This window comes from Bos taurus, chromosome X (assembly GCF_002263795.3).
Source record: "Bos taurus isolate L1 Dominette 01449 registration number 42190680 breed Hereford chromosome X, ARS-UCD2.0, whole genome shotgun sequence".
Classification (NCBI taxonomy): domain Eukaryota; kingdom Metazoa; phylum Chordata; class Mammalia; order Artiodactyla; family Bovidae; genus Bos; species Bos taurus.
This window is the reverse complement of record NC_037357.1, coordinates 14,122,523-14,147,390: the sequence shown is the minus strand read 5'-3', so window position 1 is coordinate 14,147,390 and position 24,868 is coordinate 14,122,523. Positions and strand designations below refer to the sequence as shown.

Sequence of the window (24,868 nt, the reverse complement as noted above, 5' to 3'; positions counted from 1 at the left end):
TGTGGTGCTTTTGAACTGTGCTGTTGGAGAAGACTCTTGAGAGTCCCTTGGACTGCAAGGAGATCAAATCAGTCACTCTTAAAGGAAATCAGTCCTGAATATTCATTGGAAGGAGTGATGCTGAAGTTGAAGCTCCAATACTTTGGCCACCTGATGGGAAGAGCCAACTCACTGGAAAAGACCCTGATGCTGGGAAAGATTGAAGGCAGAAGGAGAAGGGGACAACAGAGGATGAGATGGTTGGATGGTATTATCAACTCAATGGACATGAGTTTGAGTGGGCTTTGGGAGTTGGTGATGGACAGGGAAGCCTAGTGTGCTGCAGTCCATGGGGTTGCAAAGAGCCGGATACGACTGAGTGACTGAACTAAACTGAACTGACCCTCTTTACAAATTTAAAGTACTAGGGAAAGTGTTCTTGACACAAAAACTGATGGTGGTGGTGGTGGTGGTTTAATCACTAAGTTGTGTCTGACTCTTGGGACCCATGGACTGTAACCTGCCAGGCTCCTCTGTCCATGGGATTCTCCAGGCAAGAATACTAGAGTGGGTTGCCATTTCCTTCTCCAGGGGATCTTTCCGAACCAGGACAGGAATTGAACCCATGTCTCCTGCATTGCAGGAAGATTCTTTACTGACTGAGCTATGAGGGAAGATAAGTTCGAAATAAAAAAAGTGATGGATATGTTTATTACCTTGATTGTGGTGATGGTTTCACTGAGTATGTGCATATGTCTAAACTCATCAAATTATATAAAGTCAATATGTTCACTTTTTACGTATCATTATTACACCTAAAATTCTTTTTTGGTTAGTAGCCTTCCTAGCTCCAGGTGTCCAAGTGCCCACACTGGGACCAGGATTCACTCCTTCTGTATGGGCTTCCACACCAGGACATGGTCAGCACCCATTAGACATTAAAGAATCCACCTGCAATGCGGGGGACCTGGGTTCGATCCCTGGGTTGGAAAGATTCGAAGGAGGGCCTGGCAACCCACTCCAGTATTCTTGCCTGGAGAATCCCATGGACAAAGGAGCCCATCGGGGTACAATCCATGGGGTTGCAAAGAGTTGAACACGACTGAGCGACTAAGCACAGCACAGCAAACACTTTCCAGCCTTCACTAATTTTACCAGCAGAGGGCACACAGCAGACATGCAATCTCTATTGAATTATCAGTCTTGTGTCCAGAGTGGTCCTCATAGTGTTGAACTGTTAATGCTCCAAATTAGTTCTTCACTTTCCTCTCATGGTTAAGAGGCTCTTGCCTTCTATTTCAGACAAACAGCCCAAGGACATTTGCTATGTCTGGAACAGTTTCATTTATCCTAGGAAAGGATCACCAGGCTGGATTCTGTGGTTACCTAGATCACTAATTTTGAAAGCATGGCTCAGGAAAGGTAGTTGTAAACTTTAGGGTTTATCAGGATGCCTGCGGGGGTGGAGGGGGCGAGAGACACAGAGACCTGGAGGAACATCAGAATCAACTGTGCATGTTAAAAAAAATTCCTGGGCGTGGCCCCCAGATCTAATACATCAGAATGTCTAGGCTGGTGCCCTAGGAATCCATACTATAACATGTTGCCAAGGGATTTCATACAGTCAGCTCTGAATCAGCACTGGGGACCTACTGCTGCTGCTGCTAAGTCGCTTCAGTCGTATCCGACTCTGTGTGACCCCATAGACGGCAGCCCACCAGGCTCTCCGTCCCTAGGATTCTCCAGGCAAGAACACTGGAGTGGGTTGCCATTTCCTTCTCCAATGCATGAAAGTGAAGTCGCTCAGTCGTGTTCAACTCCTAGTGACCCCATGGACTGCAGCCTACCAGGCCCTTCCGTCCATGGGATTTTCCAGGCAAGAGTACTGGAGTGGGTTGCCATTGCCTTCTCCGTGGGGACCTACTAATCCAGGGCAATCTCTGGTGTTCCCATCTCAGTCCTGCTACCAAAACAGCCCTTAGGGCCATGAGCGGTCATGGAGTCAGAAGTAGGTGTAAAGCACTGAGGCCTGGACCAGCCCTTCCTGAGGGAGCAAGGCCCCTCCCACTGAGGGGATGTGGAGGGTGGCCTCTAAAGTTAAGGTAGCAACTCTGTCCCCTCTGAGGGATTTTTTAATATTTATTTATTTGACTGTGCCTAGTCAGTTACCACACGCGGGATCTTCAATCTTTGTTGCAGCATGCAGGATCTGTTAGTCACAGAATTCAAACCCTTAGTTGCGGCATGTGGGCTCAAATCCCCTGACCAGGGATTGAACCTGGGCCCCCTGCATTGGGAGCATGGAGTCTTGGCCACTGGAACAGCAGGAACGTCCCCTATACTCTCAGATGTGATCAGAGAATAGCCACTGCGTTTGCCACTCACAGTGACAGGAGAAGCTGAACCTTGCTTCCCAGGGAGCTCTCAGCTTGTCTCCAAGCCCTCCGTCCCCACTCTGCACACAGGCAGGGTGGGCTGCAGGCAGCTACACTTGGGGGCCAGGTCTCCTCCCCAGCATGGCTCTAGATGGCGGTGCTTAGAGCAGCTTCTATCTCTCTGACTGAAGGGTCTTCCTGACAGAGTTCTCAGTCACATTGAGCTCAGCCAGAGCCCGTCCTCAGGCTGAGTCGGGAGCTGAGCACATGCTCAGATATTGGTGGGGGAGTAGTCCTGGGGGTCCCAGTGACAAGATTCTACAGACCCAAAGGCTGAGCTGCAGAGTCCAGCCAACTGTGTGGTTCCCAGCTACTGTCCAAGCCAAGGGCATCTTAGGGACTCCTTTGGCCCGGAGCTGACACTTCTGTCCAGCACTCGGGTTTCCTGGAGGTGTCTCATTCAGGGAGGGAAGTCCCTCTCTGGCCTCCTGGATACTGAATGGCCTCCTGTTCAGGCCTCCCCGGGTTGGGGGACTGACTGGAGGGAACCTGCCATCCCCACAAGGGGAGAGATCCTGGAGGTTGGAAGGGACTTGAAGATGGTGTAACATCATAGAAAGAGGCTAGACATGAAGTAAGACATTACTACCTCGGACAGGTAAGCATGCATATTCTTATGTGTAAAATGGAAGGTATTATCCCTATCTCATAGGGTTGAAGGAACATTAAATGAGCTACTGAAAGAATATAAAGTGTTTCAGCACAGCGCCTGGCATCCAGTCGGTATTGAAATGTTGGCAGTGACTTCTCCAAGTCTTATCTCTGTAGCACAGGTGAAGACTCAAGGGTACAGCTCTGGAAAATGAAGGCGAACTGTAGAGGGGAGATGCTGGCCATCATGGATTGTTTCAGAGCCTCACTGGGGCTGAACGAGAAGCCCGCATCCCTTGAAGCCCCCTGTTCCTTATAACCCTCACAGCAACAAGGGTGTCACCATTCTCTGGATTCCTGTGTCCCCTTTCCTCTGGGTGCACCCTGGTAACAGCCCATTCACATGTTCTCTTGCTCAGTCTGTGGGAGACCTGGGGACCACCAGGCCGGCCTGCTGCTGCCAGCAGGAAGTTCTGGGGCTGGAAGACTGGGTGGAGCCTGGGGCTTCTCAGGATTCCTGGGGCCACTGTGGGGAGCCCCTGGACTTCTTGGCTGTCTCCAGGTCTCCAAGCCAGAGCAACATCATCCTGTGTGAAGGGCCGGGATGGGGCAGGTAGGAGTGGAGAGGGCCTGCTTTTGGCAGCGAAACTCCCAGAGCCTTGGAGGGACCAAAAGGTAAATGTCTGGGGGCAGTTTTCAGAGTCTGACTTTTAAGTTCAGGCCCAACCAGTGTGAAAGTGGCAGCCACACCCTCCTCCTTTCTGTTCCTCAAATGCACAAAGTAATTCAGACAGTAAAGAATCTGCCTGCAATGCAGGAGACCCAGGTTTCCTGGGTTGGGAAGATCCCCCTGGAGAAGGGAATGGCTACCCGCTTCACTATTCTTGCCTGGAGAATCCCATGGACAGAGGAGCCTGGCAGGCTACAGTCCATGGGGTTGCAAAGTCAGAAAGGACTGAGCGACTAACACTTTCACTTTCACTAACTCCTGCCTCAGGGCCTTGGCATGCATTAGCTGTTTCCTCTGCTTGAGGTTCTCTTCAATCATGGCTGGTTGCTTTCTTTCATTTAGGTTTCATCTCAGGTGTCCTCTCTTCAAAGATGCCTCTTGTAAGCACTCTAATATGTTGCTCTCCTCCAACTCCCACATTTTCTGTCCATTTACCCCATTTTATTGCCCTTAGAGTCCTTATCACTCTGTCAAATGATCTCATTTATATATCTCATTTCTTGTTTAGTGTCTGTCTCCTTTATGAAAGTAGGATTTTATTTTGTTCACCTGTCTATCCCCAGGGCTGAGAACAGAAGCACATAGTAGGTACTCAGTAAACGTTTGTTGAGTGCTGGAAAGGTGTTGGGTCTAAGAGAGGCAGTCCTGATGGTGAGAGAGGTTTTGGAATATTGTCGTCTTGACCTTGTTAAAGCAGAAAGGGGCGTGATCAAGGTGGGCCAGGATTCAGACTAAAATGCACCCATTAGGGTGAATGGATAAGTGTCCTCGCAGCCACTGAGAGGTGGCCTGACTCTGCAGCCAGGTCACAAGAGCCAAAAGACATCACAGCAGTCGTCCATATCCTGGATGAGGAATTGGCATCTGAAGTCAGACAAGGTCCTGGGGTGTTCCACTGTGGAGAAGCACAGTGACGAGGGTTCAGCAGGCAGTTCACCCATAGACAACAGGACCCCAGCTCCTCAGGTGAGATTCGGGGGCAAAATGTTAGGTGGCAACAACTGGACAGAAAACACAGTCTTAACCAAGATTACTAGGGAGACTCCCAAAACCAGAATCCAGGCAGAAACCAAGTCATGAGACCCAGAGTGGGAGCTGGGCTGAGCCTGAGGTCAAGGGGGAATTGGGCTAGCTGGGGAATTAGCCAGTGAAAGAGGCAGGACCGGACAGGCTGTTTGGTTGGGAAACACATCTGTGGCCCTTTGCTGTCGGGGCACGGGGCAGAGCTGCATTTGCCTACCAAAGACAGTGCTCAGCGGCTGTCTGTCTTCAACCCTCTCCCCTCCTCTTGGGCTTCCAACAAGAGAGCTGCCTTCAGCAGCACCCCTAAGCCAAAAAATATCCTTGGGACTGTTGTGGATATGCCTTCAGACAGACTTTTAGTTATTTTAGCCATTGGACGAGGAGCTGTCATATCCACAGGACCAGACATACAAGAAATACCTATAGGACTTCTGCTGGAGAGTGACCAAAAGTTCCCATTGGCTCAAAAAGCAATAAACTGCCCTGCCTGGGGCATGGGCCTCTCCAAGCTTGGCTCCCCATGAGGGCTGCTCAGCTGTCAGTAGGCCAGACTCCTAGTTGCCCTCCTGCTCAAGCCACAGGCTCATTCCTGCCTCCCTACTTCTGCCCACTCCCCTCTTCTTTACCAATCCAAACATTACACTTTCTTCAACAACCAACATAAGTTCAGTGATTTTTTTTTTTTGGTGACCCCTCCATGATGTTGAATACATAATGCTCTCAATTTCCATAGCACAGTCTTACACTTGGTAATACTCTGGACTAATTTTTGTTCCCAAGTAGTTTCGGCGTGTACTTTGTTCTCCTAACTAGATCAGAGGGCCCTTGAACGTAGAGGTTGGATCCTCCTGCTATATTTCTTCCAGAGCACCCAGCAAAGAGCTGGGGACATCATAGATCGATGTTAACTTGAACCCTGCCCTCTTCAAGAAAGGGCAGCGGGAAAGAAATATTTTTGGTACCTGGGGCTGCTCAGTGAAAAATGGGGAACAGGAGCTAAGGGCATGGGAAAGAACTGGGCCTGTTGGGTAACCTACACTTTGTATTTTTAAATTTTGGAAATAAAAGGAGAGCAGCCTAGTCTCAACATCCAGGGAACCTAGGAAGTAATGATGAGTCAATGTCTCCTTTTAGAACTTCTCTATCCCTCCCCCTGCACTGGCTCTCAAGAACCATATACCTGGCCTGTATTCCACCCCCTCTGGGTACTTCTGCCCACTGATGACACCATATGAGAGAATGAATTAATCCTGAAGAAGTGACTCAAAGGATGAGCATTTCAGGTGGCATAGAAGACTGATAGAAAGGGTGCCTAACTAGTAGGGTGAGCTGCCTCTTCTGCTCATCACAGTCAGAAATGTCTTCTTGGAAGAAAGCAAGACATGAAGGCATGTGGTAATCTATACAAATTTTATTTTAATATCAATTTGTATGGAAACAAGCAGGTGTCAGTGTTACGCAGGCACGGAAAAAAGGGAAAGAAAAAACCCTCCAGTGATAATTGCTCTTGTATTTATACCATTTGGTTTCAACAGGGACAGGAAGTTTTACTGTTAGCTTCCTGTGGGAACTCCAGTTTCTGCACCTTTCCCTGCTGCCTCTCAGCATCACGATAGAGCAGAGATTTCTGAGCCTTCAATCGGCAAGCCAGGCACATGAAAATTGACTCCACATTCTGGCTCTCTTTGGGGTCCTTGGCCGACGTCTCAAATAAGAGCATGTTGTGGGCATCAGCAAATTTCAGGGCTAAGTTGGAGGGCACCTGGATCTGTTCCCTCAAGTCACACTTGTTGCCCACAAGCACTTTCGGGACTAGTGGGGGCACAGCATGCCCATTGCATTCTTGGATCCACATTTTGAGGTTGGTGAAGGAGGTCATCTTCGTGACGTCGTAGACAAAGACCACAGCGTGCACGTTGCGGTAGTAGTGCTCCACCATGCTCTTGCGGAAGCGTTCCTGACCTGCTGTGTCCCACACCTGAACCTGGAAGATACGAAAGACCAACATTTGGAGTCAGAAGAGGAAACATGAACTAGAGATAGGACAAAACATGGTTCTGTGGCACTATAAAATGAGGCGACAAGCCCTGACACAGGAAGTGGTTCTTTGATAAATTGGCAGAATGGTCTTTTTCGAAGTAGAGAGAGAAGTTTCTCCCAGCGTTTATTAAGTCTTTCTTAAGATTTTGAGTTGGAAATCTTAAGGTTTTTAGTTGAAAACCTGGAGTGTAAATTGGTCAATTTTCCTGGAGGGCAGTTTGGCAATATTATCAAAAGCTTAAAAATGTACCAAATTTTTAGAGCCTAGAATCCCATCCAGAAATGTGTACAAAAGAAATAGCAAATAATGTAAATAAGTAGTTGAGATGTAATATACAGCATGATGCCCATAGTTACCACTGCTGTATGATATATATGAACATTGTTAAGAGAATAAACCTGAAAATTCTCATCACAAGGAAAAACTTTCTCTTTTCTTGCTTTTTCTTTTTATTGTACTTGTATAAGATGATGGGTGTTCACTAAAGTTACTACAGTAATCATTTCACAACATATGTAACTAAAACTATTATGCTGTATACCTTAACCTTATACAGTAATGTACATCAATTACATCTCAATAAAACTAGAGGGGGAAGCAAAAAGAGAGAGATGCGGTCAAAATTCTGTACAGAGATCTTAATCAATTTTTACAAAACAGGAAACAACCTAAATGTTCACTAGGAGATAAACAGCTAAAATGCATGTATGCATATATACAGGTGGGCTCTTCACCAGCTGAGCCACAAGGGAAACCCATCTACACAATGGGCTATTATGCAGCCATTAAAATATTCTTTGCAAAGAATAAATCGTGTATGGGAATTCCCTGACAGTCCAGTAGTGAAGACTGTGCTCTTTCACTGCCAAGCTCCCAGGTTTGATTCCTGGTCAGGGAACTAAGATCCCACAAGCTGCACAGCATAGCCAAAAAAAAAAAAAATTAAATGGTGCAAAAATGCTCACAAAATACAAGCTTAAAAAGGATGATATAAAATATTTTGTACACTATGGTCCCAATATTAAAAAAAAAAATTTAAACATAGACATATGCATAGGAAAGATCGGAAGTGTACAAAACTAGAATATTAATGGTTATTTATGAACAGTGGGATTTTAGGTGATATTTATTTCCTTTTTTGTATTTTCCAAATTTTCTACTGTAAGCATACATCACTTTGGGGTTTTAAACTTTTTTTGTATGACTTTTTAAAGAAAATAAAGTCAGTGTTAAAATCTCACTTTGTGGCTCAATTTATTTTAAATTCACTTCTTTCTTATGTAAAAGGTAAATTAGCTCATTGGAATTTTCTTCTGCATCTTAGTTTTTGGGATAAATGCCAATTAGCAACATACATAAAGATGTATGTAGTTCCCAGGGGATGCTCTGGAGTCTACACACATTCAGCCCAATCTAGTTTCCTTTATATATCCAAAGTCTTGGACAAGGGAAATCATGCTGAGAACAACTGTCCCAAGGCCTTGTACAATTCTAAGTTATGAAAGAGAATGTGGTAATAGTCACTAATTGACTACTATGGTTCTTAAAATGAAGTATAGCCTTTATTTGGAATTAGCAGTCAGTAAGTTTAATCTAGTAAATACAATTAAATCTTTTTGCTGGGTAAACATCTTATAGGGCACTAGAGTCATCATTCTGAGCATCAATTTTCATCATCCAGGCTTTCCCTTCATCTCCTTTATGGAGATGGGTGCCATATTCCTTTGGCACGATCTTCAAGTCATCACCTTCTTCTATTCAGATTTCCATGTATTTTGGTCAGATTCTCCTCTCCTCACTTCTGGACTACAGCAAAGTCTTTTGGATTCTAGATGCCTTCATCCCAGTGGCTCTTGCATACTGCTTTCAAATCAGCCTTCCTAAATCGCTGCTTGTATCAGCGTGTCATCTTCCTCTTCAGCCAATTCCAACAGCCCTCTACTGCATATGGTATCAAAATAGAAATGTTTCTGTCTGCCATCATTCGACCCCACCCAACCTAGTTTCCAGCTACTCAGCTACACCGGGTTCATTCTGTCCTTTGTACCTCTGGTCCTACTAGTCCACCTAAGTGGCTGCCCCCAGATTGCTCTACCCAAATCCCACCCACTCTTCCAGGCTCAGCTCATATTACACCTTCTTCCTAAAACCTTCTCCAATTTTTCAGTTCTCTTTCCTTAGGAACGTTTATTGTACTTTGAGTCTCTACCACACCATTTAGAATATATTTATTTGTTCTCTGGGCTTCCCAGATGGCTCAGTGATAAAGAATCCACCTCAGTGGTAAAGAATGCAGGAGACTTGGTTGGGTTCAGTCCCTGGGTCGGGAAGATCCCCTGGAGAAGGAAACAGCAACCCATTCCAGTATTCTTGCCTGGAGGATTCCATGGACAGAGGAGCCTGGCAGGGTGCAATCTATGGGATCACAAAGAGTCGGACATGACTGAAGTGACTGAGCACACGCACATACTTGTTCTCTAGTCATTTCATCAGTGTTCTTGGCATCCCTCCAGATAGACTGTAAGCAGTCTTTTTCTGCATCAGGTCCCTCATCATCATGCTTGTCATTAATATTGTCGTCTTGATAAAAAAGCAGTACTGGCCCAAGTCACCAAAACTACAATCCATCTGACATCCTAGGTATCTGCCAAGGATTTCAGAGACAACATTCGACTTTGGTTACCCAGAAAAACGTTAAGTCCTCAAAGGCTGATTTGCTTTGGCAAGCAGAGACAGAAGGGATTCTCATTTCTTCCACCTCTCTGGTGCTCTGAGCAGGAAGAAAGAGGAGAGCAGGCCGGGAGAGGAATGGAGGTCAGTGGAAAGAGGGAAGGTATCGCCAGAGAATATCCTTACCACTTGGCTCCTGGTTTCCCCACCCCTACCCTCCGGTAGTCGTAACTCTTGCCTCTGAATAAGGCTGAATCCCTACCAGCTCTCAGGCGTGTGGCAGATGCTTTAACACCATGAGCTCAGGACTCTAAAAATACCTGCCACTAGCAGGAACATGGGTGGGAGTGTGTGAGGTGTTTGGGGATGAGTAGGTTGGCTGTTTGGCTTTTCTAAGGTAGGGCTTCAGAATGATGCACACCACCCAAGCCTGTGGGGACTTGAACCTTTGATTTTGGGGGCTTGGAATTTCAACCCCTCTCTGGTGAGAGGGGAGCCAGGAAGCAGACTACTCACAGCAGAAAATCACAAGAACCGGTGCTGTGGCTTCAAGAGCCATCACAAAGGGAGAGCACGACAGTCAGGCTCTCTGAAACAGGAATGACCTTGTTTTGTTTCAGGGTTTGGTGTCCCAGTCCTTCTCGGCACCCTCATAAACCCCTGGCCTCTGTTGGACAGTGAAAGCAGCTCCTCCCCCTTTGGCAGCTGGCATTCCCTCACCCAGTCCCCCCCTCCCCTGTGGGCACAGCATCCACACGGTGGCCAGTGCTGGCGCCTGCCCCTAAGCCACACACATGCCCCCAGGACCTTTTTTTTCTCTCCAAGGACCAGTGGGGTTTAGTGGAGTCAAACCAACAATGGTGCAAATCCCAACCCAATCACATCCTACTAGTTAGGTGTCCTCAGGCAAGTTACTTTATCTTCAGTGTCCTCCTCTGGAGACTAAGGATAAACACAGCAATCCTGTAGGGATGCTGTGAGGATTAGCATCCTCATAAGCACAGGACACAGTGCCCAATACAGTCCCCCTTCATCCCTGGCCTGAAACCGCCACCACCAAGTCTGGCCAGACAGCTCATTGAGTGGGCACCCTTGGAAATGCAGCAGTGGATATGGAATTGGGAGATGCGGGTTCCAGCCCCTTCTTTCACTAACTGAGTCAATGACTAGGCAAAGGAAATAACATGTGAGAAAGACCTTTGCACAATACAAAGTGTTCTGCAAATATTAGTTGTTGCCATTGTCTCAGGGGGCCCATAAGCCCTGTCCTAGTAGCATTGCTCCTTTAATCCATTGGTTCTCATCTTGGAAAGCAAGATGAGACAGCTTGGCTTCTTCTTCTTTTTTTTTTTTTTAGCTTGGCTTCTTGACGATGAGCTAGAGCCAAGGCAAAGGCAACCAGTGGGGAGGGGGAAGAGAGAGGAAGGCCAGCAACATGTTCTGGTGGCTGGGGTTGGGCCCAAAGTGACGGGCACACTAGAGGAGCATCGAGGGGCACAGGGGAGCTGCCAAAGACACCTCTAGCCTTGTAAACCATTTTCCTGGGGCTACGGCTGCCTGAGCAAGTCCCTCACTCCCTGCACGTGCTCTTAGGTGACTCAGGTATTTATTTTCCCTAGAGAAGATATCTGGTATCTTTCTACACATAAGGTATGAGGTATGAATATCCTTCTGTTGGAGGCCGGTGAGGGAGGGTAGAAATGGAGAAAGGGAGAAAGTATATCTGTAATCTTTGGAGGATGCCCGAGGGGGTCACGGGGAAAGTTTAAGACAAGTCTTTCTTCAGAGAGCTGGCCCATCCCATCTGCATCTAAGATACAACCAGCTTCACATGCCAGGCTGACACAGAGAATGGCAAAGGAGGACGGAGAGACAAAAAGAAATTCACACACAGCAAGAGAAGCAGCAGTGGAGACAGAGAAACAACCAAACTGATGGCTAATTAACCATTAAGCTAACTGGCAGAAGATGGAAGCTCAGAAGCCCTAAGGAAGACATGATGTCATTCTGACTGCAGGCAGCTTCTGAGGGAACACTTAGTTCAGCCTCCATCCACTCGGTAATGTAACACACATGAGGGTGTTTTTCCAAGTGAGTGCGGAGGAAGAGAAATCCACAGTCTTGAGTGGCACCTGTCCCCAGCCATGGCTGACCGCAGGATGCCTGGTCCAGAGGCTAGGTCAGAGGGTGTGCCTGGCGTGTAGGAGGAACCCAACTGGACAGGAGGAGATGCTTCCATGAAAATCTACAAAGAGGGGCTCAAAAATTAGAGCTGAGCCTCCCTTCTACTACCTCCCCACCCCCAAACACCCAGTCCTGTTCGGCATTTTCCAATGCTTTTAGACTGAGACAGGTGCGATATGATTTAGCTAAACCTGTAAGACGACACTTAAAGTTCTTTCAAGGAAGTTCCACCCTTCCCTTGGGGGTTGGGGGAGGCCTCCATCCTTCCTAGGCTGATGTCAAGAAGGCCTGTCAGTTTTCCCCTATGATGTCTCACTGTATCCCTGTCCCAGGTAACTTTGTGGGTTGGATGGACCACGGTGCTGGCCCAGTGTGGGGATTTACAGACTCTTCTAAGCCACCCTGGTGGCTCAGACGGTAAAGCGTCTGTCTACAATGTGGGAGACCTGGGTTCAATCCCTGGGTCAGGAAGATCCACTGGAGAAGGAAATGGCAATCCACTCCAGTACTATTGCCTGGAAAATCCCATGGACAGAGGAGCCTGGTAGGCTATAGTCCATGGGGTCGCAAAGAGTTGAACACGACTGAGCAACTTCACTTTCACTTTCTAAGCCAGGCAGCACAGTGTGTGGAAAGAGCACCAATAAGGGAATTAGGAGACCTGAGTTGTAGGCCGGGCCCTGGGTGATCTCAGACAAGTCACTTTCCCTCTCTTAGCCTGAGTTTCCTCTCTGTAAAACAAGGCAGTTGGATTAGAGATGCTCTAAGGTCTCTTCCATCTCTGAACATTCTCTGATTCTTACACTCAAGGTAAGACAGTCAAGGGACAGAAAGGAAAACCTAGGTACTCAGCACAACGTCTGCAGTGCAGCTGAAGGGGGCGTTCTTGAAGGCTCATGAGTCCAGGGGCTGAAACCCTGGGCCCCTGGGATCCCATAAGGCTGGCTGCCTGGCATGCCACCTCCCTCTGTGCACAATCCCTCCCAGCCAGATATTGCCCGACCGGAGGAGAGAGCAGTGACAAAACACATGGGCTGTGAATTGTGGCTGAATGCTGGCCCTATCACAGGGAAGGCAGGACAGTGAGATGGCGCAGTGCTGGGGCTCCAGGGTCAAAGACCGAAGCTCAGATCCATGTGCCTTGGGGCAAGTTATTTCATCTCTCTAACTTTGGTCTCCTTATCTATAAAACAAGAACAGTAATAATAGTCCTAATTTCATAGAGCTGCTGAGAAGATCAAATAAGATAGTACATGAAAAGTGCCTAGCCTGGGCTCTTTGTTTCTTCAATAAATAGAAGTTGCTGTTGTTGTTATTATGATTATTGCTGACTCGCTGCAGGCTTTTCTTGATGTTCTTGTGAACCAGGAAATACTGGATTATAAATGTCGTGAGGGGGTTCCAGACAGCTGACACCAAATGGGGCTTCAAGGCCCTACAGATGGCACTGGCATTTTGTTTGGTGTTGTAGTTTGTTTGGTTTTTGGCCATGCCTTATGCCATGCAGCATCTTAGTTCCCCCACCAGGAACTGAGCCTGGGCCCCCTGCATTGTGAGTGCAGAGTCTTAACCATCGGACCACCAGGGAAGTCCCAGCACTGCCATTTTAGAGCCTGACAGCCTTCTCCTGCTGAACCTGCGGTCTAGGGCTGCCTAAGTTTGGGGACTTTTCTCTCTCTCTCAAAAAGAGAAGCCTTTGACAGTCACCTCCTAGCCTGGGTTTGGTACCCGTTCCTTGAGACACTTCAGGCCAGCCAGAGTATGGGGCAAAACTGTCTCCCCTGGAGTGCCTGTGCTAGCTGCCATGCTCTGCCATCTCCCCAAAGACACTCCGGTCTCACCTGCCAGCTTGGGCCCTGGGCTTGCAGCAGCCTTGCTGGAGGCAGGGCCCCCATCCCGCTGCTCCCACACCCTACCCTGAGCCCCTTCAGAATCTGTCCTCAGAGGGCTCGCCCATCAGCAGTGTCACAAGGTTTCGTCCTCTTGAAAATATCATCTTCCCAAAAAAGCCTGTATTAAGCACTTATCTGCACGTGGTGCTGTGCTGGGCTCCATCTCTTGTGAGTCACACTGTCACAGGCTCTGCCCTCTGGGAAAAGGTCTGGAATCTTTGGTGGACACTGTAAAATCCAGTTTGACTAAGTACTGGATGTTAGAATGGAAGGAATCTTTGCAAAATTTCCCCCAAGGCCACTGGACAGTGACCCTCTTCCACTCGTTTTCACCTTCCACTTTCTGGCTTCCTCCTCTCCTCTTCCCCTCTTCTCCCTTCCTAGACTCCCAAACATTTCCTTTTTCTTTCATCTAAATTTCAAGTGGACTTCTTTCCCCCTCTCTTAAATGTAAACGACTCTTTGGCTCAATGTGACATGATGTTAAACAAGCGACAGCATTAAATTCAAAAGGTTTTGAGGGTTTAAGAACACATCCATAAGTATATTTCTATTTTGGATTTTAAAAGGCATGTTTTAGAAATTCCAGAGTCTTACAACCTTACATTAAAGAAGTTCTAGCCAAACAGACATTGACATAAGAGCCCTAGGAAAGGATGGAGACAGATACCTACTTTGACTTTTAAAAGGAAATGTAGCAATGCCCCCCGCCCTGCCCCTCCCCCTCACCGCCTGGCAAAATGAGAGGGGCAAAAAAGATCACTATTTCAAAACAGTACCTTATCTTCCTGATCCTGGGGTCAGTTGTTCTCAAGAGCACTCCCTTATCAGTACTGAGCTACCCATCTTCCTGACATCAAGTGCCTTGGACCAGTCCCTGAAGCCATTTTAAAACCTGTTCATTTTAATAACGAAGGAGTCGGGAATCTTGTACAGTTTAGAGCATTTCATCACCCTCCCCAGTTACTCAGCCCTTCTCTCTACATCACTCAGAAGAGAGGTCCTGTGGTCATTTGGGCTGTTTACCCAATGGAAATGGAGGGTTAACTTCACCTGACAGTGTCTGACCACAGGCTTGAGAAAAGGCCAGATGTGGCTCTAGAGGAGTTGGTCTTCAGTGCCCAGTGCCTTTTGAGGTGTCTTTTCTGCCCATAACCCTGCCCCCTCTGCTCCCCTGGCATGCGAAGCTGCCCTTGCCAGGTCCTCCCTCCCTCCATCTTCTGCACATTGAAATATTCCTGTCCTCTTGAGTTTCCGCCTTTTCTGATCTGAGCACAAATGGTCAGACAAGAATATCTGTACTTATGGACAAACTAATGAGAGGGGGGCACCAAGATACTTTCCTTAGCCCTCAAACAAGTTGCTCTGCATCTTTACAAAGGCCCACTGAAGACAATACCAACAGAATGAGTAACAGGCATTAGGTACCCCAGACAAATAAAGAAGCTATCATTTGAGGGGTGCTCTTCCAAAAAAACTAGTTTTATCTGTTATGAAGTGCCGGCAGGTAACCCTGTGTCAATTTCTTTAAAAGGGCTCATGGCTTTGTGCCAGAACCACTGCACACCACTCCTATTCCAAACCAGCCCTAATCTCAACTATAAAATTTAATTTAAAATACAGCACTTTAAAATACAGGCCTGCCCACTGCCAAGGCCTGAGGGCTTAGCCAAAGCAGGTTTCTGCAACCTATTGGCATTCACGAGGTAGAAGAGACCTCAAGATATGTGAAGTGCTTTGGGATCCATTCCACAGACCAGGACGGAGATCCCTCATACCTCCCTCTGCCCACAGGTGCCGCTGCTCCCGGCTCAGGGTCGAGGATGGGTTTGAACCGGCTTTTCCTGGCAGGAGCTGTCAGGCAAGGGCAAAGGGCATGAATGCAACCACTCCCTCCAGACCTCAAAAAAAAAAAAAAAAAAAGGTGGGGGGTGAGGTGGGAACTGGGCCACTGAGAGAGGCAAAAGGGGATGAGGACTTGCGGAGGGTCTTAGGCTCAGCAAGCGGCGACACGGCCACACGCCGGACATTTACAACCACGAGATACCTCTGGCAAGACCCCCTCCCAGATCCCTCCCTTTCTGGACCTGACTGTCCGAATCACCTTGATCTTCTCGCCCTCGATTTCCACCGTCTTCTCCCTGAAGTCAACGCCGATGGTGGCTTCAGTCTTGTCCGGGAAGGTACCCCCGCAGAAGCGGAAGGTCAGGCAGGTCTTGCCCACGTTGGAGTCCCCGATCACGATGATTTTGAAGATGCGAATCTGCACGTACTGGTCCAGCGACGAGTCCAGCTCCAGGGAGGCCAGGCCAGCGGCCGAGGTGGGCTGCAGGTTCCCATGGCCCAGGATGGGCTGCGCCATCTCCCCCGGACCAGACCGGGGCCCCAACCCCCCTCGAGGGCTCCACACAAAGAAAACGGCCACGTTAGTGCGCTCGAGGCGAGCGAGCTTTGTGCGTGTGTATGTGTGTGCGTACGTGTCTGTGAGTGTGTACCCGCGCGTGTGTGCGTGCGCCGGCAACGTGTGTGCGCGCGCGCGCGCGTGAAGGGGGTGCCTCTCACCCCAGCCCCCTTCCTCCAGCGCACCCTCCTAGCAGCTCAGAGACAGTGACACAAAAGCCAGGGAGGGGACGAGAGATGGAGGAGAGCGGGCAAACCTTCTCCTTGCGCCTGTGCCCTCGGGCTTGCGATCCTACGGCGCTCCCCAGGCCGCCTCTGCCGCCACCGCGCCTTTGCATAAACCCTCCCCTGCCGGGATCCTAGGGACACACCGGAGGGAAGAAGCCTAAGGAGGAGAGGGTGGGTGGGGAGATCCGCACACGCCAGCTCGGGATGGTCTTCCTTTCTCCTTGCACCCATTTATTTTATAGCTTTCGGGCTCCCCACTCCCACTTTCTCAGAGCGCTCGGGGTCAGCGGGCTGAGAGCACGGCTGGGGAGGACAAAGAAAGCTGCACCCTCGGGCGTCTCTAGAGCACTTTGGCCCTGGAGCGACACTACTCGGCGAGGGTGGGATGTGGGGCGGAGACACCTCTTTCACCTCTCCAGCGGCGGGCAGCTGCGCCCCGCCTCCGCGGCCCCCCCTCCCAAGCCTTAAGATAAAGGGATGCTCTGTCTTATTGAGAAAGCAGGTGCGCTCGCGTGCCCCAGGGAGCCGGGGAGGGCGCTGCCAAGACACGCCATGGGTTGTGGGAGCCCGCGCAGCTGAGAGGAGGAAGGCAGGAGCACGGGTGTGCGTGTGTAGGGCGAGTTACTGTTTCTGTCACAGACTTGCCAGATGTAGGGGGGCGCGTGCCAGGCGCCAACCTCCCCTCATCACACCACGAGCACCCATCCTCTGAATGTTCAGGAGAGTGGCTCCCATTGGCTGCTGCAGTCGGTTGTGTTTGGCTGGCCAATGGGGAAGGCCCGCCGCGGCAGAGGGCCGGTGTGTGGGGTAAGGGAAGGGGGAAGCTAGTGCTGGCAGCTTCAGCAAAAGGGGACTTTGTTTCCGGGGCTAACCATGACAGGTCCAGGTGGAGGGATCCTGGGACATGGCGTAAACCTCACAGTGTCTTGCACTCCTGACCTCTTCGTACAATCACAAATCTTTGCAGAATGGTGGAGTTTCAAAAGGAAGTAGAAACCCCTAGGAGCGTTCACCCCTCTGCAACTGAATGTAGAACAAAGTGGTTGGTTCTAATTTGCCAGAAGCCTAGATTATGCTTGGAAGATGATAAATGAACAGAACTTTCTTACGGTATTAGGGGGCAGCTTCTCAAGGCTTAACGAGCATTACACATCTCGGTCAAGACCAATTCCCTCTGCCAAAAGTGATTTGCAGGTTCAGAATTTGTTTGAAATCAACTCTACTGAGGTACAACTTACATACAATAAAATGTGCCCGTTTACATTTCCTTTTAAGACTTTATCCCTCCTCCTGCATATTTCATATGCTGAGATATTAATGACACATACCAAGAGCACCGACTTTCGAGTTATTTGCTAATGCCATCAAGGTCAGGGATTCCAGCAGCACACGTAAGTTGCCATCTTATTTGGGTGTGAGGTTGAGCTGCAGAAGAGATGAACAGGACTAAATCCATTCCCACCATAAGGAAAACAATTCAGAGCATCAGTGACAGATCTGTAAGCAAATTGGAATGTGACTGCTCAGCCATTTCCTCGTTACTCAAAATGGCTGGGAAAATGGAGTCTTCTAGTTAGTAAACTTTTTAAGCTGAGTTAGCAGATATATTTATAGCTAACTCTTTTAGCACATATGTAGGTCACCCATTTCTAAAACCCTAGATTATACTATTCAATGTTAAAACCATTTCGAGAAGGACTTAATCTTCATTGACTAATCCAAGGTCATCATTATGAATACCTATTATCATTGTATAGTGTGAATAGCAATCCTCATTGTATTTTGTTTTTGATTGGTTGATATCTAAATAGCTTGCCAGATAATTCTCCTCTGTATTTGAAGCTAATGCTCCTGGTGATCATTATCTACAGAAGAGTAGCTATTTAAAAAAAAAAGAGAGAGAGAGAGAGAGATAACTATTAACTAGGCTTCCCAGGTGGTACAGTGGTAAAAGAATCCACCTGCCAATGCAGGCAACCTGGCATCCATCCCTGGGTCAGGAAGATCCCCTGGAGAAAGAAATGGCAACCCATTCCAGTATTCTTGCCTGGAAAATCCCATGGACAGAAAAGCCTGGCGGGGTGCACTCCATGAGGTCGCAAAGAGTCAGACACAACTGAGCATGCACGCACGTGCGCACACACACACAAATATATCCAGGAGGTAAGAGTGAAAGTATTCCCTGGTGGCTCAGAGGTTAAAGCATCTGTCCGCAATGCGGGAGACCTGGGTTTGATCCCTTGGTCAGGAAGATCCCCTGGAGAAGGAAACAGCAACCCACTAAGATCTGCTGGAGAAGGAAACAGCAACCCACTCCAGTATTCTTGCCTGGAGAATCCCATGGAAGGAGGAGCCTGGTGGGCTACAGTCCATGGGATCACAAAGAGTCGGACACGACTGAGCGACTTCACTTTCACTTTCAAGAGTAAGTTTTGCTAATTATAGCCATAATTAATGCTATCTTTCTGAGAGATATAAAAAATATTACATCCACATAAGATTATTTAGATGCATGCTTCCAGCAAAAACTTGTCACTGAGTCTGAGAGCTCTCATTATATTTGTAAGGTAGAAACATTGATTTCTGGGAATGTGGTATATCAAAATGTGCCCATGCCCTAATAAAAAGTCTGTGGAGTGAGATTTTGAGGAACTTTCACTCGTATTTTTGGAGTTACTCATATGTGTACATTGTTTTTGCCCCCCGCCAAAATGATAAAATATCATTTTTTATTAAGAGGCCAAGAAAAGTACCTCATTGCACCTACTGCAAAAGTATTAATAACTTTGCTGTACAATGCCTTTTTAAAGATAATTTTATTTATTTTTGGCTGTGCTGGGTCTTCCTTGCTTCCTGGGCTTTTCTCTAGTTGTTGCGAGTGGGGGCTACTCTCTAGTTGTGGTGCACGGGCTTCTTAGGGCTGTGGTTTCTCTTGTTGCAGAGCACGGCTCTAGGGCATGTGGGCTTCAGCAGTTGCAGCACATGGGCTCAGTAGTCGTGGCTCATGGGCTCAGGAGTTGTGGCTCGTGGGCTCTGGAGCACAGGCTCAATATTTGTGGCACACGGCTTATTTTGCTCCTGGCATGTGGGCTCTTCCTGGATCAGGGATCAAACCCCTGTCTCCTGCATTGGCAGGCAGACTCTACCACTGAGCCACCAGGGAAGCCCTGCACAATGTCTTTTTTGTGTTAATGTTGCATCATTAAATGATCGTCTTTCAAATACACTCAGTTGTTTTCATAGGTATCTGATTGTCAAGATTTTGAGTGTTTTCCGAAGTTTCTTTCACCACCAGATAGGATTAACTTTGTATTTAATCAATCCTTGTTCATTACTGACTTTTAGAAATAGTAATAAATGTCAATGTCTGCAAGGCCTTTAAATATGAAATAAATAGAAATTTTTTACCTTATTGTGGAATTGATATTTTCAATATTTATCCCCCTCAAACAGCCCTACTTTAAAAGAAAACTATTACCTGCACTTCTGGACATTAATCTATTCTTAATGAGTATGGGGATCCTGAATAATTTTCTCCCAATAAATATTGTTTCCTGGGTTAAACTTCCTAAAACGACGTTGTAATTTCATTCTCGATCCCTAATTCCACTAAAAATAATAACTTCATCACCTACAATATTAGGGCCAAACTTTTTTGCCTGTTTGAATCTGGCCCCACCACATTCACCTGTCCTTATTTACTTTCTAGTATGTACTCGCTGCCATTGTCCCATGAAAATGTGGTGGGTTTTGTTTGTTTTATTCTTCCAAGCATTTTAAACAGCATGGTGCTTCCTCTAGGATACTTTACAAATATTAGCTCATTTAATCTTCACAACAACCCTATGGGATTGGTAGATGAGGAAACTGAGGCATAAGTGACTTGCCCCAAGTGGCAGACCCAGGATTCAACCTGGAGCAGACTGGATCCAAATTCAATGATGCTTAACCACTGAAAATATTACTTTTGGTCCAAAGTATTCACCATCTGAAACATCATTTCTTCTCCTCCACTGTCTATGTTAATTTTACTATTCATTCTTCAAGACAGAGCTCAAGTAACACTTTTTACATGAAGTCCTTCCTTAGCTATTCCATCCCGTAAGATTTTCTCTTGCTCTGGAACTACATCAGATATTATTATTTAAATGACCAATATATCTCATCTCCCAACTAGACAGTGACCACTTCTTATACTTTTCATATCCCCCAGAGCTCCTTTCATGGCACAGTCCAAGTGGCAAGTGCTCAATAAATACTTGTTAAATGAACATGTAACTCAAGGGGGTGGGGAGGGAGGCTCAAGAGGTCGGGAAGATATATATATATATATATATATATATAGCTGATTTAAGTTGTACAGCAGAAACTAACAACACTGTAAAGCAATTATATTCCAATGTTATATTTATATAATAATGTATTGTATTTATTATATTTCATTATTTACATTTCATTATTAAATTCATATTTATTTATATCATAAAGCAATTATATTTCCAATTATATATGCCAATTAAAAATATGTAACTCAAAACTTTGAAAAAGGCATATGTTTTGCATACTGCTAAAAATATATTCTTGCATTTGTATTTTTACATTTGGTGGAGTCAAAAACACCTATTTACACTCAGTCCCTCATCCTACTCCTCCCATAATTCTTAAAATCCTGCTTAGGATTTCTCTCACAGAAAGTTGGTGAAACACGAACTCTTTGCCAGCATCCTGCTCTCAAGCACGGAAGCCATAATAGCAGGAGACTATCCGCAGCACCTGGGACAGCGTCTAAGACACAGAACTGCACGACGACAGATTTGGAAAAGAAGAGCCGTAATGATTCCTCCTCCAGGAAACAAGGGCTGGGTGGGAAAGCGCCAGCAACTTGTAAAAGAGGGAAGTCCACTCCGAATCTGCATAGCCAGGTGCCCCGGCTGGACCTCCGGAAAAACTGGAAGTGGACTACCGTCAGAGAATCCGGAAGGCTTAGGACCTAGTAATCAGTGGCTTAAACAGAAGAACAAACTGTGCTGGGGCCACGCTTTGTGAGGTTCCGTTACAGGTTCCCGCCATCGACACAGCGGCAGCACCGGCCACCACCTCCCAGCAAAGCGGCTTCACCGGTCCCTCCTCAGACAGCTTTCTGAGCTCGCTGAGTGGAACACGGTACTCCCAGCCCTTGGAAACTTGCAAGCAACTGCGCCTGGGGTCTTGCCAAGTGTTCGGACAGCTAGGCGCCTGCGCCCAGCTTCTCCCCGTGCGGGCCAATCGCGATGCGGCCTGGAGCGCCACGCCTGCGCAGTAGGCCTCCAGTCGCGAGTCCCCTACTCCAGCTCTGGCAGGCCGGCTTAGCTGTCCAATGCACACCCGGAGCTGGGAGGAGGAGCCTGCGTAGAGTGCGTGTGAAGGGAGCTGGGGGAGCGGGTCAGGGCCCAGGGTGTTTGACCCGTTGGTACGTGCGTAAGAAGAAAGGAGAGGAGGAGGAGGTCCAGGGTAGCGGTTGCCGAAATGTTCCGGTGTGGAGGCCTGGCAGCGGGTGCTTTGAAGCAGAAGCTGGCGCCCTTGGTGCGGACAGTGTGCGTCCGAGGCCCGAGGCAGAGGAACCGGCTCCCAGGTGACTGACCCATCCCGGGCAACCCCCACCTTGAAGACCAAGGGCCTGGGTTTCACAGGCTCCCTATGCCGCTCAGGGCTCCCCCCCACCCTACCCCCATCCCTGGGGAAAAAAACTAAACACACTCACGATCGATCCTGTGAATTCCGAATTGGCGGGATCCAAACCGTGAGTTTCGCAAGCCGTGCCGACCTGACCTTCAAAGGATCTGAGTCCGGTAGTCGGCTTGAGGCCTCTTCCTGTGAGAGTTTACTGTTCAGGGGTAACAGAAGAGCTGGCTGCCTTGTATTGTCCAGTGCCACCTCCTGGCCACCCCCAGTTCGCCTTTTTAGAGCAATGAGGTCAAGTAGACTTTGTCATTTGTCGATTGTGAGACTTGAAGCAGGACACAAGCCCTACGCCTCAGTTCTTCTGTAAATGAGCATGTAACCTTAAAAACCCCAGATGAGATTCACAGATTTGAGTCCCTTGGGAAACAGAAATAGTGCAATGCAAGTAAGAAGTCTGTCCGCTGTGCGCCAGCCACCAGAAAGAGTTGGCCCAGAATTAATTTGAGTTGAGTTGCCTGGTCAGTGAAATTCTTGATGGTCTCTAATCTTTTGAAGAAACAGTTTGCAGAACACGTTGTATTTACCCCGCCCGCCCGTGAACTTGTTTCAGCAAATTTTAGAGCTGGAAGGGATTTCATGGTAAAATTCAACCCACTCGTTTTATAGATAATAAACCGAAGCACAGAGAGGTGAAATTACTTGCTCAAGGTCATATACCTAATTAATAGGTAGAGCAGAGGATAGTTTGCAGGTCTCTAGGTTCCTAATCCTCTTGCCCCAACTCCACACTGTTTGCTAAAGTTTTATCTCAAAAGGATAAATCTGGTTTTATCTCTTTGCTAAAGTTTTATCTCTTAAGGATAAATCTGGTTCCCCTTTAAGCCCATTGGGCATCAGATATCCTTGAATTTATCTAAACATGTCTTGAACCTGCCAGTTTTCAACCTGCACAACTTCAAGGGGGTAAAGAATTATCCACCAGTACAAGGTGCTTGGTTTTGTTGGTTTATTTATTTTTTCATCAATAATCTTTGAACGGTCACCCAAGGATATTCATATTAGCAGTGTCAATATAGAACTGCCTTGAGGCCTTTTCAACGTGGAACTGCTTGCTGGGTGCTTTTTAAAAAGTAGAAAATATTTCCCTTAGATTGTGAGAGTCTTATAAATGTACATTTGAATAGTTTTTCCAGTTGCTATCCCTCAAGAAAATGTTTCCTGATGGGTGTACCTGAGGTATGTCCTAAGGCGTGTTGCTCTTGAAACTTAGCACTTCTGCCTTTGCAGAAGTTTGAAAAACTAGATTAGGTTTGAAAAACTAACATCCTGTCTATGATGTCATCTGCATGGGTTTTGTGCGTTAAATTGAGGATGCTGTATTTAAGTTGGACAGAAATTTACACAGAAATTTAGGTAAGCTGAAGATTTTCATGCAGACTGGGCTTTCAAACTCTGTGTACTTATTTTGCCTAAAACGCACAACTTTTGCCAGCATTCTGAAGTCTGAACAAACGTTCTCATCAATTAAGTGTGGATTTGCAAAGATGATATCCACCTTTGGTTTGAGATGGTTGGTGATATTAGAACTATTGAAAAATACTCACTAAAAGTGTTCTTTTCCATTGCATGACTTGTTTTAAGGCAGTCTGCTGTAGAGTATATTCTGACTTCTCGACAGATTCCATCCATCTCTTTGTATACAGTTATTTGTCCTTTGGCCAAGCACCAGAGGATAACCTTATTATCTTTAGCAGTGGGTGGGGGTTGGGTTACAATTTCAAAAAGAAATGATTCTGTCGTTGTAGGAATCAACTTTGTCTTGTGGCTTGATGACTAATTGCTCTTAATCTGAATTCTTTTGCCCATAGTAGCCATAGTTTACCATAGGTTTTTACATAGATCAGGGAGAGGCATGTTTGTAGACAGGCCATTTCCCCTTCCTGTTTTCCCCTCCCTCCCCACTAGTTTTTGCCAGGATTATAGCAAACTTTAAACCTACTTTGGAACATGTCATCCACATGTGTCACTATTGTCAAGTTCATTTGCATTATATATTGCCTTTTGCCTTAAAACGATAATTGCTACTATCTGGTTATTTACTATATTTGGATGCTCTGCCTCTTTCCAGAAATGATTGAAGGTAATTTATAGTAACCACTTTGTGTCGGCATTCAGAATTGAGGAGCATATGGGTTAGGTAGGTAATAGATGTTTTCTGTTCTGTAGTTTTTTATTTGGTTATCAAACATTGTGCTATCGATGTGATCAAACTCATCACTGACCCCCGACCTGAGGGTCAGATGTTTGAACATTTTGCTCTGTTCAGAACCCTTTTCACTCTCTTAAAAAAGAAACTGGATTCCTTGTGGGCAATGATCCAGACTTCCTGGACACTGCCAAATGACACTTTTTTGAAGCCTAGAAGACAAGCCTTTATCTACTCCTATTGCTGGGACAGAACTTTCCAGAAGAAAATTTTAGCAAGTCAACATTTTCTTATAGACATTTGCTATTATTTTAAGGGAGTTGCTGTATATTGTAACTTTCATGTTTCCAAAACTTGCCTGGTTGAATAAGTTAAAGTGGAAGGCCAACCCCCACTGTACCAAATGATAATCTTTGGAAGAGAGCCGTGGGAATTTATATTTAACAAGGCTGCTGATGTAATTCGAATGATCAGGCAAGTTTGGAAGCTGCTATTCTGAATGAATAATGACTCCCTTCTGTTCCACTGACCTAAGGATTAAAAAGCCAAACTGAGCAACCTTGAATCTCTTGTGATTTGTGTCAAGCCCATTTTTCTGATATTCAGAATAGTTATAGCCATTCTCCCCTCCTAAACTATACACTACCCGAGGACAGGAATTGTGTCACATTTAGTTTTGTGTCCTCAGCATTTTGTACAGTCTGGTACATGGTAAATCCTCAGTGACTGAACCCTAGTACTGTGAAGGACTTAACTTTGGAGAATAGAGTTAGATTTTTTGTGTGTCATCAAAATCATTTTTCTTCTGGTGCCGTTCTTCGGAGTGTT

At 46.8% G+C, this 24,868-nt stretch overlaps 2 protein-coding genes across 3 annotated transcripts in view; one reads left to right on the top strand and one right to left on the bottom strand.

Annotated features, from left to right (window-relative positions):
- Positions 1-6,154: 6,154 nt before the first annotated feature.
- On the bottom strand, positions 6,155-16,558 carry RAB33A (RAB33A, member RAS oncogene family). Its single transcript, NM_001192993.1, has 2 exons — positions 15,650-16,558; positions 6,155-6,742 (listed from the first exon to the last, which is right to left on the bottom strand). The coding sequence occupies exons 1-2, from the start codon at positions 15,905-15,907 to the stop codon at positions 6,287-6,289; spliced, it is 714 nt and encodes a 237-aa protein (NP_001179922.1). The 5' UTR covers positions 15,908-16,558; the 3' UTR covers positions 6,155-6,286.
- Positions 16,559-21,493: 4,935 nt separating this feature from the next.
- The window catches only part of AIFM1 (apoptosis inducing factor mitochondria associated 1), a 30,783-nt gene continuing 27,408 nt past the window's right edge, over positions 21,494-24,868 (top strand). Inside the window, exon 1 of one of the 2 annotated variants that reach the window (NM_001192984.1) lies at positions 21,494-21,784. In NM_001192984.1, the coding sequence (NP_001179913.1) occupies positions 21,679-21,784 (106 nt within the window). In that variant the 5' untranslated portion in view covers positions 21,494-21,678. The remainder of the gene's footprint in view (positions 21,785-24,868) is intronic. The other variant, XM_005227498.5, reaches the window with a different exon arrangement.

Excerpts from the sequence above, each read along its gene's own strand:
- RAB33A (NM_001192993.1), bottom strand. The coding sequence starts at position 15,907 with ATGGCGCAGCCCATCCTGGGCCATGGGAACCTGCAGCCCACCTCGGCC. Across the intron at positions 6,743-15,649 it reads TCGAGGGCGAGAAGATCAAG|GTTCAGGTGTGGGACACAGC; the intron begins GTGATTCGGACA and ends CGTATCTTCCAG.